General features: G+C 48.4%; 1 protein-coding gene across 7 annotated transcripts in view; it reads left to right on the forward strand.

Moving 5' to 3' along the window:
• LOC119465371 (inositol 1,4,5-triphosphate receptor associated 2-like) overlaps positions 1–17218 on the forward strand; it is a 347709-nt gene that overhangs the window by 184563 nt on the left and 145928 nt on the right. For all 7 annotated transcript variants that reach the window (XM_049656273.1, XM_049656274.1, XM_049656278.1 and 4 more), the window contains one exon: positions 16813–16853. In XM_049656273.1, coding sequence (XP_049512230.1) covers positions 16813–16853 — 41 coding nt within the window. The remainder of the gene's footprint in view (positions 1–16812; positions 16854–17218) is intronic.

The following is a 17218-nucleotide window of genomic DNA, read 5'->3' on the forward strand; positions in this document are numbered from 1 at the left end:
AGAAGAGAACGTCGTTACACAATTAGGTACACTGGCAGCGGGCTGAGGTATATTCTCATGGCAATTGAAGCTTCATGGAAACAAAGTTCTGTGGTATCCGCCGTGTGGTGCGCGTATGTGTGCGGCCAGCGCATTGACCGGGCCTACGTGTGGGCATCAGCCGTTTAATGTGTGCACAGGCTTGCATTCTTCTGCTGAGCTTTGTTCACTCTTGCATCGCATCCGCCAACCTTCGCTTCCCTGCACCCCGCAGGCACACAGATATCTGTGGTAAGGAGGGGTCGTTCCTTGATTGCTCACAGCAACTGCTTTTTTTCCCATCCTTCTATGTGGCTGTCTTGTGTGCCACAAAGGCACCGTCCGCTGTCAAGAGCAGGAGCACTGCACTGCGAGGCATTTATTGTCCATATTCTGAAGCACAGCGGTTTCAGTCTGTGATGACGCGTTAGCATGCATCCGCCGAAGACGGCAAATATGCTCCCAGATCATCCTTCATCCGTCGTGTGGTATGTAGTGTACGGTGTTGCATGTGCGCTCGTTTCACTCTTTTTACTTCTTCCAGTCAGTCCCACGGGGCTACAACAGCTGGGAGAGCAGAGTCTAGATAACGCAGCGGAACAAAACACGGAGACTAACGCAAACCTGCACACACGACGCCTTTGCCACGGTACGAGACTTGCTGAGCAGGACACGCATGAGCACACATCATAACAAAGCTGCCATTGTACCCCGACAACATGGCAGCTACAGTGAAAAATGCCACGTGAATTTCTCCACTTTTCTCCTCTCACACAGACTGGGTAGGGCCTCTAGTCTCCTCAGTTTTCATTCCTACATGTGGCTCATACAGTTAAGATCACCTCCCGTGGTAGGGTGGGTAGAACTAAAAGCCACCCTACCCGTTGTGACTTGACAGCACTTCATGGTTGCTACTTTAACTACGGGACAAGAATCGGGGAATAAAATTGTGGGTGGTACGTGGGATTGCTCTGCAATGAGGGCATTGCAAGTGCCCAGGAAAAAAAAAGGGAAGAGGTGAGGACTGGGATTGTCGCTGCCATAGGTAATTGTGCAAGATAAAACAGATCAGAAAGTAGATTACAATAGGGTATGGTGCGAGTAGTGTACAAGGGGGCTTGCTGACTATTTTTTCCCAGCCCGATTTAAAGCGAATGCCATTAGAAATTATTGTGAAGTTATCATTCATCTGCATCGAGTCACTGGATACATGCAGGAGCCCTGCGAGAGCCAAGTTGATCAAGTGGCCGTCGTTAGAGTAGACAGCTCGACAAACTCTATTTCAGCCATTCCTATTTTAATGCACAATTGAGTTCCACAACTGTTCTGGGGTGACAACGGTCACACAACTGTTCTGGGGTGTTCGTAGAAAGTCCAAGAGCAATAAGATGAGAGAGTGGTTGCGGATAAGAGAAGAGTGGGAGCGAGGACATGAAGAAAAATTCACGCAGTAACTCCTCTGGGAGTTGTCTAAGTATGCGTAAGCATTGTGCCACTTGCTCATCTCCACACAGCCCGGTGTCATTATCAGTGTTCTGACACTTGATCCGGTCAGTACAAACGACGGCGCTGCGGCGACACAAGCTGGTGCGGACGGCCGCCGCAAGGTACATTGATAAGCAAGGGAAGTACTGCAGGTGGGTGCTCCATTTGGGCTGATGACGTCCGATCATCATAAGCCGTTATCGTTCTTTAGCACCTTGTACATCCGTGTCGAACCATTACGAACGGTGATCAAAGGACACCGGTGGCGGCACGGACCGATCAAACCTACCCTGGCACGAGCGCGCGGACCGTATCTTGGAAGCGATCTGCGAAGCGGACAGTGTGTGCCAACAGCTGATAACTCCACCCGCCGCGTTTTCGCCGCTTCGTTTGCGTTGAAGCTGCCCAGCAGCAGGAAGGTAAAGTAGCTTGCTGCTGCCGGCTTTGTTACGCGAGGGACGGATGGACGGAAGTACGGACGGAGTTTTCTCGTTAGGTATAAGCATAGAAATGCTTATGCATTTAAGAGAGAAGGTCGTCGGGGTCGTAGCACCCATAGCTGACAGCGGCAGGCAGCGTGTCATAAGGTGCTTGAAGACGGAGCCGCGCCTGTCGCGCTGTGAGTTCAAGGGCAAGCGTGCGAGGGGGAGCCGAGAAGGATGGGGGCTTAATGCTCGCCCAATGTTGAGGTCACGTGAAGTGAGCGCAAAAATGCGGGGAGGATGGGTTGGCGTGGCGAGCGCGCGTCTCCTCCGGTAGCCCGGCCGTGCGCGCATAGCGTGGCTGAACGCAAGGTGGCTCACGCTGCCCATCTTGGAGGAAATCTGCGGCCTGTGCAAAGTTTTGGCGAGCCGTGATGGCTGGTGGCTGCCTATGCGCGGTCTTCCCGCGTGCCTGAAGTTTCTGAATCTGAAGTTTCGGAGACGCGTTGAAGCGAGAGGCAGCACGAAGCACTCGTTCCCCGCTGCCGGCGCTCTTCATCAGGCCATCGTTGACATCGAGTGGTCGCGTTCATCGAGCGATCTGTTAATGTTTCCCTGTGCGCGTGTGGCACCATGCTTGTTAATATAATTGGTGAATGAATGTTTACGGCAATTCATACGGCCGACAGGACTACCAACCTTAACTCGTGTATTTGTGTAACACTGTTATCGCTATCAGTGCTTCGCGTTTTGGCGAAACAGACTTAAAAAAAACAACCCTTCCCTTACCGGAAAATGGGGGTAAGTGAAGCGTGTCCTGAATGCACCTAAATTAACCATGATGCGACGGCTGCGACGGAGAGAACGACGTCACTGACGGTATGCCCGCAGTCCGCCGTTGTCGCTTGCGTTCAATGTCTCGAATTTGCTCGGCGGTTCTTCAAAATTCAGTTGCTTCAAAATTAAATCTGTCCGTTACGTAAGTTAATGAATGGCTCATACGCCCGTAAACGCGGCCTCCCCATTTACGACCACAGAAGAGTTCTTGTTGCCTCCACACATGGCTCGTACCCACAGGGGCGATTGACCACATTGGGTTGTTTGAAAAGTGCGTCTAACAATATACCAATGGGGGGTAAAGGCAAACATTCAACACGAAACAATAGGCAACTCAATGCTAACAGAAATTTTGAGAGAAGAGAAGTTAAATTCTACGCTGGAATGATTAGCGACATCGCAGCCAGCTGTGGAAGCAGACGACGACGAACGCAGGAGCAGAGGCACTAGCGCGTGCCGAGCACGAGTGAAAACCGAGGGTTGTTAACGAGCCAGCTGCGGAGGAACGACGCGTGAGCCAATGCTGATTATGATTTTTTAAATGCGAATGCATTTCTTAGTCGGAGCATGTCAGGCGTCTGTCGGTGTCCGCGCGCCGGCAGGTGTTATCTCTCCGCTCTCACTCCCTCTCCCATAGCAACAGCTGCGGGCGCGCGCGCTTATCCTCGCCCCTAGCAACCGGAGCAATGGTGCGGGCGGAGTAGCGGAGAGTGAGTGGAGAGGAGGAGCGCGCTCTGGCGTGTGAGGGCGCTCGCATCGCGGGAACTCGGCGGAGCTCCCGCGTGTGTGGAGAGTGTAGGAGAGGGTAGGTGCAGTGCTTCGCCGCTCCTTCTCTCGCCGTTCGCTCTCTCTCCTCCCTGCGCCCCACTCTCCCGTTCGCTCGCTCGCACGTATATATAAATGGAGCGAAGCGCGCGCCTCACTCTCGACCGTTCGCTGGCTGGGTGCCTCTCAAGGCGATGGCAGAAGTCGGTGAAGGCGAATGTCTGACGGCAACGGTACCCCTAGCAAGAAGTGTAATACAATCCAACCCGAGCATTACACCTCTCGCTGGAGGTGACGTCACTGCAGTAGCTTCAACGTCATCATCAACCGGAGGAGAAGCGGAAGACAAGGCTGCGAAGCTGAGTCCGACAAGTGTCCGACTACCATTCACGGAAGTTGCATTGATCTCGCCTTTACCCGAAACTGTGACGTGCGCATGCTTCTCAAAGACCCTTTGACTGTACACTTTAGCGACCACAAGGCTGTGATTATGGCCGTCAGGTACAATGACAACACAAACAGGGGCTGATAAATGTGTAAACAAATGGTTACGGTAAAAATGCTCGTCTCGTCATTAATTTACGCCATTAAAATTACTACGCCATGTACTCTCGGCGCAAGAAATGCATTCGCATTTCCTCACGATTCCCTTCGGGGAGGTGGGGGCAATTTTTTTTTGCGTACACGGATGCCACCGAAATCTGCACCTTATAACAAGCCTCGCTTGAGAGAGAGATTAAACTTTTATTTGTGCTTCGCTTGAAAAACATTTTAGAGGCAAAATGGAGGTCTTTGTGCTAAGCTATAGATATAGTGAAGTATATGAAATGGCCCTGGTATAACGGAGGAATTTGACCGGATATGATGAAGCGTTTGCAAAGTCTTGTATAGATTTTTGGCAGTGGCATAACAGACCTCGAGGACTTCGGAAAGGTGTGACAACTCCCTTATATAGCTCGCTGTCTTTGATGTGTGAGTTGGTCGGATTGGCGCATATCTGCGAAGGTCTGTTAATTTTCCTGTCTGTGTAGCGCGACATTGTGGTTGTTCGCTTTATCTGTTTAAGGTCAGGTTACGTTGCGAATCGCAACTAACGTTTACCTGTTAGTTGCTATTTAAGCCAGTAACGCAGGGGCGTGCTATCTTATGGTTTATAGTCCAGGTGTGATAGGCGAGGCAGTGAAAATGGTAGCGGCCACACGCAAACTGTGTGCTGAGCAGCGGTGAGCAAAATGTTGTGGGGGAAACGTTGACCAACTTCTGTGCAGTGCTTGCGGCAATTGCTATAGGATTCCAGGTTAGCCAATCAGTAACGAGATCCCGCTCTTCGAGAGAAGGGAGGACGGCTCGAGCATTGTACGCTACTAATTTTAGAGCGCAGCTCTTAGACGGCCGTTCCTGCGGCGAGCAGCGGCGTAACCGAGCGAACGAGCACAGCGAAAGATGAAAGCGAACGCGGAGCGTAGCGAGGGGGGATTGAAGACGCGAGGAGGAAAGCAGGGAGGAGGGTGCAGCGGAACCATGAAGCGGAAAACGGAGGAGGGTGGGACGAAAGCGTGAGAAAAGCGTAGTGCGGCGACGATGGCTACGAGATGGCGCCAGTGTATCGCGCGTCGTCTGGGAGGTCTGTCTGCGGCGGCGGCTGTGTATCGCGCCCTCGCGTCACCCACGTGCTGGCTCTCGCGATCTCCAGATTAGCTAAAGCTTTAAGATTAGTGAGTCAGTCTGGGGGGCATCAGCGGCGGACAACGGAGGAGAGCCCTTCCTCGGGTTCTCTTTCCTGGTCATATCGCTGGATGGGAAGGTGGCTGTGGATATACTTCTCCTTGTGCGCAGGGCGTTTTGCATATACCCTCTTCCATGCTTGTTTATTGTATCGTGTCTGCATCGAATAAACTTTAGAGCCGAGTAGTGCTTATCCTGTGTCGGTATGTTTTCCGATTTCGTGCGAAATGTGCGCTTGATTAAACCTGCAACAACCATGAGGGTTTTAACAAGAACTTGTGGGGATGCGCGGCTCTCACGCGTCTCCTGATGTTGTTTTCCCCGCATGGCTCCGGTAATCCGGCTTCGCCGCGTAGCTTTACGGCTCGGATCGTTCGAACGCGCTATCGTTCGCGTGACCGTACACGTGAACGATAAGGCGATGGTGTCATAGCATGGGGCGAACATATTCGCTCACTATCCGGTCGCGGTGAGTCGGACTTCCTTGATTTGTGCGCGCCCATGTGAATGTTCTATTGGTAGTAATTTGGTTAGTATGTATTAGTGTATGAAAGGTGCAATAAATGTCCTTTTGATTGTTTGCACTACTGTGCTGTCGTTCCTTTGTCCCAAGAGCATGTGTGAGACCCCACAAACTTTAGTGCTAAACAAACGATCGCACATGCAAAGAGACACGGAACTAGCGCTCTTTTATGTAGGGTCGTTTGCTTCGCGCTGAACTTATCGTAAAAAAAATAAAAAATAGCGTAGCTTGCATGGAGGCTCAGTGCTAATAGACAGTTTTAGTTTAGCGCTAGCGTATTAGCGGGGTTACGGGAAATAGCGTTACCGTTCCGCAAACGAACTTTGCAGAAAGAGAGTTTTAGTATAGCGTGATAGCGTAGTTTACGTGCGGGACGCTATTCCATTACGCTTTGAATTTCGCATACACAGGGCACCTAATTCTATGTGTGTGTGCGTCCGGAAAGTGCGATAGGCAGCGCAATGGAAGCCAGGAGCGCGTTGTATTTTTACTTCACATGTCCGTCGATCTGCAACGAAACAGACAAGCAGTACAAGCTGTCTACCATAGCCTCCGAAATCCTCCCATCTCAGAGGCCATATGCCGTCGTCGCGCTTATCTCCCGACTTTCGCGACAGATGGCGCTCGCATCTCAGAAAAAAATTCTCTCGTTAGGCTTAGGCGCGTTCGAAACGAGAAGCGATCTCGAAAATTCCTCAAGATTAGCCATAACACTCTCTCGGCGAAGCGGCATGAGACTAAGCAAAAGCCGTTTACGCAGTCATTTGCTACGAACGAAGTGAATTCTACAAAAACAACGCCAAATTCAGTTCGAAGCGGGCGACCGCGACCGCCGCCATGTTTTACGTACACTACGTACACCACGCTAACACGGTAACGTTAACTCTGAGAAATAGCGTGCGCACGGTAAACGGTATGGGTCGGTTAGCGTTCTGCGCATGCGCACTTCGATCCCGCTATTCCGGTACGCCCGCTATTCCGGTAACCACGCTAAACTAAAACTGTCTAATGAGACAGCGGAGCAGATGGGCACTTAGCTAGTCCTCGCTTTCGAGCTAGGCTAAGCGCTACCAAGTCATCCCCAGCATTTTCCGGAATTTATTGATTGTTTATCGATTGGCTATCGATGACTGACTAAGCTGAGGTAGTACCAACCGTGCTTATCTAGACTTGGGCTCAGCTTCGCTAGTTCACAAGGGTGCCATTGCACTTAGACCCTTTCTGCACTGATGCCGCCAGGATCGACCCACATTTTCTGTTGACAACAGACAGATTACGCTCGGAATAAACAGCTCCGCTGTTTTATAGCCCAAGAACGAGTTCAACCGTCACATTACATCGAGCCATGGAGCGGGAACTTCAACGCGGCGTCGCTATGTACCCGTCTTACGTTTTTCCGCCTTTTACAGCCTAAGTTAATTCACGTCTTTAGTGTCTTTATACAAATTCGCTGTGGAACGTTCCCAGGGCGGCTGCTATAATTTCCCGTGTGCAATACGACTTCCAGCGTACGTGGCCGCGCGCGTCAGTCCCTTTGAAGAAAGCCCAGCGTTCACCAGAGCGGGCGAGCGAGTCGTGTTCAAAGTTCACGTCGTCAAATTTCTTAGCCTCGAAGCGCTTAAAACTCGTTCAGCGCAGGGGTAGCTAATTTCGCCGGTAGTATATAATCATACGTATATGCGCGCGCCCGCCTCCTTTTCGAAACCGTCTATTTAGCTCTCGAAGAAAAGGTTATGCCCTTGTTCTGCCCGTCTTCTCGCCGCCCTCCCGTTTCGGTCCGATGGCCACATTACGCGGTCTCGCTGCGAGTTAACTGATTGCGGCGTCTCCTGCAGGCGCTTGGACTCCGGTTATATATTTAGACGCACGCCTGCACAGCAGGCGTCCCATGGGGAGCAAAAAGTGCAAGGGAGGAAGCGTACACCGATGCATGTGAACATCTCGCTCGGGCATCGAGCCTTGTAGCGGAGGCGTTCTTGAGCTGTTTTAGCTATTGGCTAAGGAGTCCTGCCAGCTTCCACAGGGTTTCAAACGACTTTTAAGGTCGAGTATAGGCTACGTCGTTCTGTAGCTGATCACGAGGTCCGGGGTTCGATTCCCGCGTCACCTGCATTTCCGTGCTTGGGTGCAAGTTTGAACAACCCCGGGTGGTCGAAATTAAACCGGAGCCCAGTTGAATGTTTAGATTGAATTTCGAGGGTGTTGATGGAAGTACATAGTCGCAAGGAAACAAAGCAGATGAGGAAAGTGCAGTGAGCGGGGAGGGGGAGGGGCGGACGGAACATGATTGGCGTTTTTAACATCGAGATAGACGAGGTGGCAACGTGAATGGCAGCAAGCGCGGGTGCTTTCTTGTGGTTTGTAGAATGGTAGCAAGCGCTGGATTTCATTGTTGTGGAGATTGAAATAAAAACGGGAGTCAGTTAGGGCACGTACTTCTTCCATGCTGGATCACGGAAGAAAGAGCTCTTTTTTCACCCTAGCGCTACTTCTCATTCTCAGTTCTTCATCTGCATTGTTAAAAGCAGCTCTGCAAATGCAAAGGGACGCGGCGTAGTTCTTCGTGCCATCTTGTTGTAAAGCTGCCGTCTTGTGGGCTTTCTTTCGGTTCTCGGGTCGTTTTTTTTTTTTTTTTGTGAGAAGGCCCGATTTAAGATTCCGCTGTTTTCTAAAACAGCCTAATATATCTGAATAGCCGTATTTCTGCAATCACTGGGCAGCGTGTGTGCGACAATCCGCCATCCCGGAACGTTTTCTGTGTATTTTGGGGTTGAGCGAATAAAAGGTGTGAGGCGTGCTGAAAACAATTTGTGAACACTGCTGCGTATGCGACTACAAACATTTAATATCCGCCTCCTTTTTCGCCGACGTGTCCAGACAATGAGTTGCGAGCTGTACAAATTCGTTCCGCAGTCTCTGCGTCCAGTGATTCGATCGAACGCTGTATGTGCTTTGTCGGCGCCTTTCCATTTCCACACGCGAATGCACTTTGAAAGGAACGGATCATTTTCGTAGTGACCGCCGCCGCCGCCCCCTCTATATTGGCTACTTTACATAAACGGGACGGCCGGAGAGCGAGCGAGCCGAAATATATGCACTTCACGCTTGCTTCATTTCATCAGGTCGAAGCGGGAGTCTTTTTTTCCGCTCCATTTGTTCTCGACTTTTCCCCACGATTCCCTTTTACGTAAAACTCGAATGCGTAGGCAGACGACACACAGAACGACATAGACGAGGCACACAAAACGATAAGAGACGACACCGAAAACCTTTTTCGTGGCTTCCGCTCTTTCCCTTTCGCTCCTGGGAGGTTGGGAGAGAGAAATGGGGAGCGCGCATCAGGAGGTTATCGATTGCACTTCCCTTTCTTTCTCTCCCTCTCTGACGCATTTCCTTCGCTTTCCCACATTTTCCTCTTCCAGCTGGGAGGATGGGGATCGGAAGAGGGAAGGAACGTCGGGAGAGCCGCGAAACGTGGGCGCGCGCTCCTCTCCCTGATTTGTCCGCCGCATCGCGTCGCCGACGCGATCCGATTCGCTCGCCGCGTCATCCCTGGCGCGGCTTCTTTGTCTTTACTCGCCTTTTCACCAAGGCGCACCTCTTCCCCATCCATACACCCCCGTTCCCTTCGTCCCTCTTGATCCTCCACGTATCTCTCCCGCCTATAGTGCCCACTTCGCTACACCGAGCCTGTTCGCGTCGTCACCCCAGCCCAGCGCTCCCGTTTTCCCCCAATTCGCTACACGCAGACCTCTTCCCTACGGAGTCTGTCGCGCCCATCCCCACGCACACCCCATCTTTCACGCCTCCCCCCCCTCCCTTTCGCTGGCTTCCCGACTTTTCCTCCCTCTTTATCCCGGGGTCTCCCCTTTTTCTCTTCCTCCGGCGGGAAAGTAGGTCGTCGTCCTTGAGGGGACTGCCTCGCATACCGCCGCGTGATCCTGTCGCTTTGCGGACTCGCTCCCGCGAGGTGTGACGCTGACGTCTCCACTGCCAGCGTAGTGAGCGGCGTGCACGTTCAAAGCCGCCGCCGCGCCCGATCTCCTGGGAGATATGTGCCACCGTCGACCTGACGCTGCTGTGCCGACGTCGACGGCGCCGTGCTGCGCCCCGGTGCGTGATGCGTTTGGCTACTGCACTTGGTTTCGCTTTTCGCGCGCTATCGTCGCCGTCTGCCGTGCTCTTCCCTCGTTCATGTAACCTCGCGCGCCGTTGTCTTGCGGCGTTCGGGACGTTGGCGTCGACCCGTTTGCCTGTCACTGCTTCCCCGCTCGCTTCGTTGCGGAGTCGTTTGTCGGTGGTGCGTTGCGTCGTCTTCGTCATCGGCGGCTGCGATTATTCGCACCGACTCGTTGTGGCCTGGTGCGCGTGTTTTTTTTTTTTTCTTTGTTTCGGTTCTTCTGTTCTTCTCTCTCTGTTTCGGATGACCCGCGTCAATCGTGTATAACCGCGGCCGGCGCGCGCTTTATAAAACCTTCGCGCGCGCACGCCTCTCCAAAGCCCTTCACACCCTCATTTTCTTAAGACGCCAGTGTTATAAGCACGTCGAACCCGGCAACACTATGCCGAAGTGGTAGCTATAGCGGATAGCCGGCAGCGGCGTATTCCGCAGCTGGTGTCTGTCCGTGCGTGCGCGCTGCTTCCCGACTTTTCTCACAGGCCATTGTTTTGCTTTTTATTTTCGCCTGACTACGACGCTGCCTACTGGACACCACACCTGCTATTTTGGGACCCCCTTCTCTGCCGGCAAATCCTTTGCGTGCCGACTTGTGAAAGTTGATCTTTGCGTGCCAGAGTTGAGTTCTGCTTGGTTGTGCTCCTTAGCATCTTTCCTTTTTCTTTCTTTGAGATTGTTGCTTTCTTCAATTATTGTAGTTGTGCTCTTTTGCCTATCATATTGGCCATTTTCTGGGATGGCAAGAAGGGCCACTTGTTTGATGCTGTCGGAACCTGCAGAGCATTGTTTGTATCTAGATATATCTGTGTGGGACTTTATGCCCTCAAGAATTTTTTTTCTTTGTCATTTTTTACAAGCGTTTTGTGCCTGTTCGCACTTTTATTTGGGAGCTTTTTGAGTGAAGAATTTTATTGTAGCAATATATCCTTAATCCTGTGATCAACTGTATTGAGCTAGCCGTGTTCTTCATTTGGACATCTCTCCAGTCTTGGTAACTTAGCAAGACATTTGCTAATTGTAGCAATTTTTAAATCACCTTAATAATCTTCCCTTCTTGGAGTTTTTGTTGCTTCTTTAGTGACTGTTTAGTGATGTGTTCAGCCCTGGTAAAATTCCTCAAGGGAGTTTGGCTAAGTTGAGTCCCTCGCCCCCATTTTATCTGAGGGGAGATATATGTGCTTTGATTTCTAGCTACTGATTAAGATTTCATACCACTTTGAAAAACCTGGGTTTGTTTTCCCTTTTCACATACCCACCGTTCACTCATCATTACAGAAGGTGATTTAAAACTGTGGTTTGAATATTATATAAGGAATACTTCTAGAAACAATTAAAACATAATACCAAATTCCGAGCAAGTCATAATCATGATCACGCAGCGACATTGCCTCATCTCTGAAAAACTAAAGCTTACAAAAGTACCTTTGTACCGATTGTCACTGTCATCAAGTTTAAACAAGGTATGTATAGAATACAGTTAACAATTGTGACAGTTTCTTTGTTTAAACTGCATGACAGGAAATTGTAGCAAATTTTGCTGCTTGCATCAGTGCTTTCCAGCATTGTTATATGCTGTCTGGTATATGGTTATATGCCATCTGGTATTCTGTTACAACAAATCAGTTTTGCAGAATCCCGGAAGGCAAAGGAAATGTCATGAAAGGGAAAAAATTGTCACCCTCCCAAATGTAGAAAGAAGCTACAAAGGAAACCCATTCGGGTTTCTCGGAAAGCCGAATGGGCTAGCCCTTGTACTGCGATCTGCTAGCCCCCTGGTTAGCCCAAAAGGTTGAGCGACCACCCCAGAAAGGCATTGGTCCCGGGTTCAAATCCCTTAGCAGGACGAATTTTTCCTCAAATGCGAAGCTTTTGCCTTCTGAGAAACCCTTATGGGTTTTCTTTGTGGCTTTGTGTTACATTCGGGTGGGTGACAATTTTTCCCTTCCATGGTATTCTGTTACACAGCATGTTCCATTAAGTACCATCTGATATTCCATTATATGAAATCCGGTATTCCATTACATGTGTGCCACCTGACATTTCAGTATATGTATGCCTGCACGTCTCTATGATAAAGCTCTCGAAAGTGTGGTTGTGGCACTCTTTGTTTCAGGTGGTTTTTATACTTGCATAGCTGTCAGTATTTTCTCTACTTATGTTACACAAACAGTGCTTTTTCAAGTTTATAACCAAAATTCTTTAGCATGCAGAAACCATAAACAGAGAAGGGATAAGGCAAGTGTAAACACTAACTTCCAACCATATTTTGCTAATGAGAACATGCTGTCCGTACATAGAATTAGACATAACTCACATAAAAGCCATACATAGAAGGGATATCTCTTCAATAAAGCTAAAGTTTTAGCGTGTCCAGTATTTGGGCAAACGCAAGTGGACTAGACATTTTACTGGATGAGCGGAGGTGTAAACGTGAACGGCCTGCACGGTGCTGAGCTTGATCAAACACAGAGCTAATATTGCAGTAACCAAGTGTACTTTCCTTCACTGCTGGCGTAAATGTTCGGCAGTGGCATAATCATGTTGCGGCCAAAAATTTACTCCACCAGCAAAGTAAAATACACTTAGTTACAGCAATATTAGCTGTACTTGTCTGGTTGAGCTCTGCGCCACCAGGTGGCTGCACTGTGCAGGCCGTTCATGTTTGCACCTCCGCTCATCCAGTAAAACGCCCAGTCCAGTCTACTTGCGTTTACCCAAATACCGGACACACTAAAACTCTCCAATGTCCATACTTTCTGCATGAAAATATCTTGTTCATGAAATACCAACTAGTTTGATCTCTCACATTGTCCTTGAAATCAACAAATTGCACGAGATTTGTATGATTCGCCAAGGAAGCAAGCATCTTCGATAAAGACAAGGCAGCATGCCACCTTGCATTCAGCAGCTCAGGGTCCTTATTAGAATAAATTTCTCCTGTAGAAGCATTCTTCCTCTTCCCTTCTTGAATATATTCAGCAATGTGAAAAGGCGACGACAAGCTATCGGCGATCTTCAGCTATCAGCAACTATCAGCTGATCTTTTTTTCTTCACACATATGCTAATTGAAGTAAGACATGCGCCAATTCCTAGTTTAAGCCTGTATGGAACATGCATTTGGAACATGGAACATGCATTTAACAAACACTAGCAGTTGGTGCATGACTATGTCATATTTCCTTTTATTTCACCATCTTTTTGTCGCTTCAGCGATGCAATGCAGTGTGTGACCAACTAGCTCAATTCAAAAGTTTTTCTTCATGATCAGGGGGACAAGTATTTGCAGTCTTTGGACAAGCTTACAGGTTTAACAAAATTAGTAGCCTCCTTTGCCAACCTTGGTGCACAATCATTAGCATGTAACCCTGCATTGTTTAGCAAATGGGGCGGTGTATGAATTTCCAAGATAAAGTGTGTGAGCACTTTGCAAACACTGACATATCGGAAGGTTGCATGTATTGCGAGTTTCCACATTGCTCTTGCTTGTGCAGTGCACGTGAAATGATTCAAGAGATGAACTGCAGGTGATCACTAGTGAGGCAGTGAGAACGGAGGCACTGGCCACTCACTTAGAAAATTGCGTAGTGTGTGCAGGTCATCGACTTTGTTTTCAGGTTTTCTTTGGCATGTGTGAGCAGGCAGTGGCTCGCATTTGACGGTCTTTCAAGGGTGCCTATGTGGAATATGCTGTACATTCTTCTGTCATCTTGTATGATTCATTGTCATCTTGACGAACGAGGCATCCACATTCTAAGGATGAAAATTATGCTCACTCTGCAATCTTTGGTACCAGCACGTTTTGCACATGTCTTGTGCTTATTTGTTTCCTTGCTTGAAGAAGGCTCCTTTACCTGTCAGTAATTGAAAAAGCTTTCTTGAAAATTTGTTCAGCTACTTGAAGGAACCTATCGGTTACTAAAAAAAAAATTGGGCTAGGTTGTGTGGACTAGACATGTGCAACAGTGCAAACCAAGAAGACAAGACACAGGCAGGAGCATTGCACTGATAGGTAGAGAGTAAGAAGGCAACGAAGGGCACAGAGGTTAACTAGACGAATGTCTGGTTTGCTACCCTGGGCTAGGCAAAGGGGATAAGCAGGGGTGAAAAGAGAAGGAAGGAAGACAGAATGCACTAGTTGTGCACACATTTGAAGGTCTGCATGAATTTTATAAACAGTGGCAGAGACCTGTTGACCTTAAGTACTGTAGCAATGCCCCTGTTGCTTTTTATTATTTTATTATATTTTTTATAATATCAAGCTCCTAAACACAGAAAGAGCTGGAGCGATTACCAGCAATGCACGCCAAGATATAAGCACCGCGGAGAAGTGGCAAGTAAAGGAAAGATTAGAACAGTAGTGAACAGTGCGTTTTAGGAAAGGACAGTGAAGGACACTGGTACATACAGGATGGAAGAACATGTTCTGTCTTATATCTTCAGTTTGTTCTTCGTTCTACGGGCAGTTCCCAAAATGAAGAGATTAGCCTGAGTCGTCGATGACTTAAATTTTGTCTGCTAGTGTAGTGCTGTTGTCTGTGTCTTGCATTCTTGAGCTTCACCTAATCGCTCTGCTGGATGTCACATCCACCTGAAGAAACAATCTTATTGTGCTTTGACTTTGCAATCAATGACAGGTTGCCTCTTCTCTGACCTGATCGGGGTATTGTCATCCTTTTTCTTTCTGTTGTCCTATCAGTGAGCCACAATGTGTGGTGACTTCGGGAAAGACACCGCCACCGCGGCACAAACGAGGCAATTGGCCAGAGCTAGACTACACCATCCGGCGAGCTAGCCAATGGGCAGCTGCGTTTCGCAGTGTGGCTCACGGCAGCCCCAGAGGTTTGAGAACAAACATCTCTTCCTGCTGCTCGTGACAGAAACGCAGTAGTCACCTCTGTCTCAATGTCACGTGATGCATGTGCAAGATGCACCATGCTCTCCTGTCGGCTAAGTGCATGCTCCCCGTTGCTCAACTTTTTTTTACTTGTAGCTGCATGCTTGCTTGAGCAGTTGTGGCTTCGAGAATGAGAAAATTGATGCCCATGATAGCAGTGGGCTGACATCCCTGTGCATTATTCTTTTCTCTGATTGTGATCCTGCAAGAGGCTGACTAGGTGTCACTGCATAGTTTACTGTGGCTGTTAAAATAGAAACATTTTCACCATGCCGTTGTTGCATCGGTGAGACTTGTGCGTACAAATGGTGTTTCACCTGTTCATGCTAAGTTGATTGCTCATGTATAGAATAGAGTTTGCATGTAGACTGCAATGTGCGTGTTCTAGAGGAAAGACAGTGCGTAGTGCTGATCCAAGTGCCTTTAGTCTTGGTGTAGGACCAGTGCTACAGCCAGTGAACTGTGTGGTGCACGATACATGTGTAATGGAACTTTACTAGAAATCACCTAATGTAATGCAGTTAAAACAGTACTGCAGTGTTGCACTTTAACATTCTTTATTGCCGGGAGATGTATAACCATTGAAATTTTACTTTGGTGTTGTGGTAATGGCAGGCCAACTTGCATCTGAGCATTGCTGTTAATCACTGCTGTAACGTTAGTCGTCCTTCAAAGTTGAGGAACATGCGATGCTATAGGAAAAATTGGCTTGCGGTCTTGGAAATTGAAGTTGACGTTTCCAGCCTACAAGCAAGATTTGTGCATCAAACACTGCCGTCTATTTAGACATAAAAATGAGGAAAGGTGCTCCTCTTTGAAACCTTCAGAATATACTATAACCTGCACTACGGTCATCAGAGCTTATGTGGCAGCTTATGGTAATGATTAAGTTTGAATGAATCACTTTGTGTGTCTTAATTCTTGATAACTTTGATAGTCATATTGTTGAGCTGCAAACACAGGCCGTAAAGTCAAGCTCTAGGTCTTTAGTCACATTTGCGATAAAAGTCTGGGAGGCATTATTCTGCACTGATTTCTTTGCTTTTGGTGCATCCTGCACGGCTAACTTGACTGAGAGGGCACCTAGGTCTGTGCATGTATTAGCTGTAGCATTTATTTGCACCTTGCCCACTGGCTGACTGATTAGACTTCACTTATGCCTTAATGTCATAATACTGATTAGATGTGCTGTGTGTCGCATGAATAGGAGGACCAGGTGGTATGACTCTTGTAGCTAAACCGCTGGCCAATTTCCACTCAAATTTTGCATAAAGATAGCGTTGTGCAGCGAATTTGGTTTAATATCACATCTTTTGGCATTAGTACTACCAGATTTGTCCGCAATGAATCCAAAGTGGGCATCATCTGTTGTGACTCCACCAAAAAATGTTCTATTCTACTGAAACGAAATAGTGGCACCATCTATCACAGCTACGGCAAGAGCAATGCTCGCTATGGCTATGACGGAAAGACCCACTGTTCTGCTGCAGTGAAATTTCAGAGAGGTGTTGCAGGAGACGACACACATTATGTGTGCCGTCCGATTATTATTTGTGGACAAAACTGGTGATGCCAAAAAACGTGGTATTAAACCAAACTCACTGCAACATCCTATCTTTATACGAAATTTTAACGGAAATCTGCCAGTGGTTTAGCTGGGAAAGTTGGTACAGTATTGTCCACTGCTAAAGGGATCCCAAATTAGTATTTCGGTACCAATTACAGTTCAGTTTTGAAATAAAGAAGGCCTTGGCCATAATTTTTTACCCATATTGTGTACTAGGTCGATGTGATACACAAAATCGAGCACTTTTTTTCCTATGCAGTTGATAATGCATTTAGATTACGTTGAATGTGAATTAGGTGTTCCCTTTATTAGCGGACCATACCGTATGTGTGTTTCAAGTTTTGTACCAGATGCTTGCGCCTGAAAACTTCATTGCTCTCTGACAAATCATTCTGCAGGTTGAACGATGAAGCTGTCAGGGTCTTGGAATCGCAGGCCGGTGAGCTCAACTTTCCAGCATCCTTTGTTTTTTTAAATGCGTAATGGCATTTCTAGGATCGCTAAATTGTGTTTAATGATCAGCAGGCAATGCTACGGAAGTTACCAAAGTAGTGCAATCATTGAAGCCTCACGGTGCGTTTCACAGTGCAGGTGTTTTTGACCTGTGACAGTATGGAATACTAACTAGGTATATTTGATTCAACCAAGTTTCTTTGTACCTTCTGCACCTGTTTGTGGTGCAGTGCACCTAGGTCCTGAATTGTCCGAGGTACAGTGGCACGCCCTGCAACCCCTTTTCCTCGATTGCAGGGGGTGCAAGGCAAGGTGCCACTGCGGTGCAGTGCACCCTTGAACCTTGCGGCG

Source organism: Dermacentor silvarum, chromosome 9 (genome assembly GCF_013339745.2).
Source record: "Dermacentor silvarum isolate Dsil-2018 chromosome 9, BIME_Dsil_1.4, whole genome shotgun sequence".
In the NCBI taxonomy this organism is placed as follows: Eukaryota; Metazoa; Arthropoda; class Arachnida; order Ixodida; family Ixodidae; genus Dermacentor; species Dermacentor silvarum.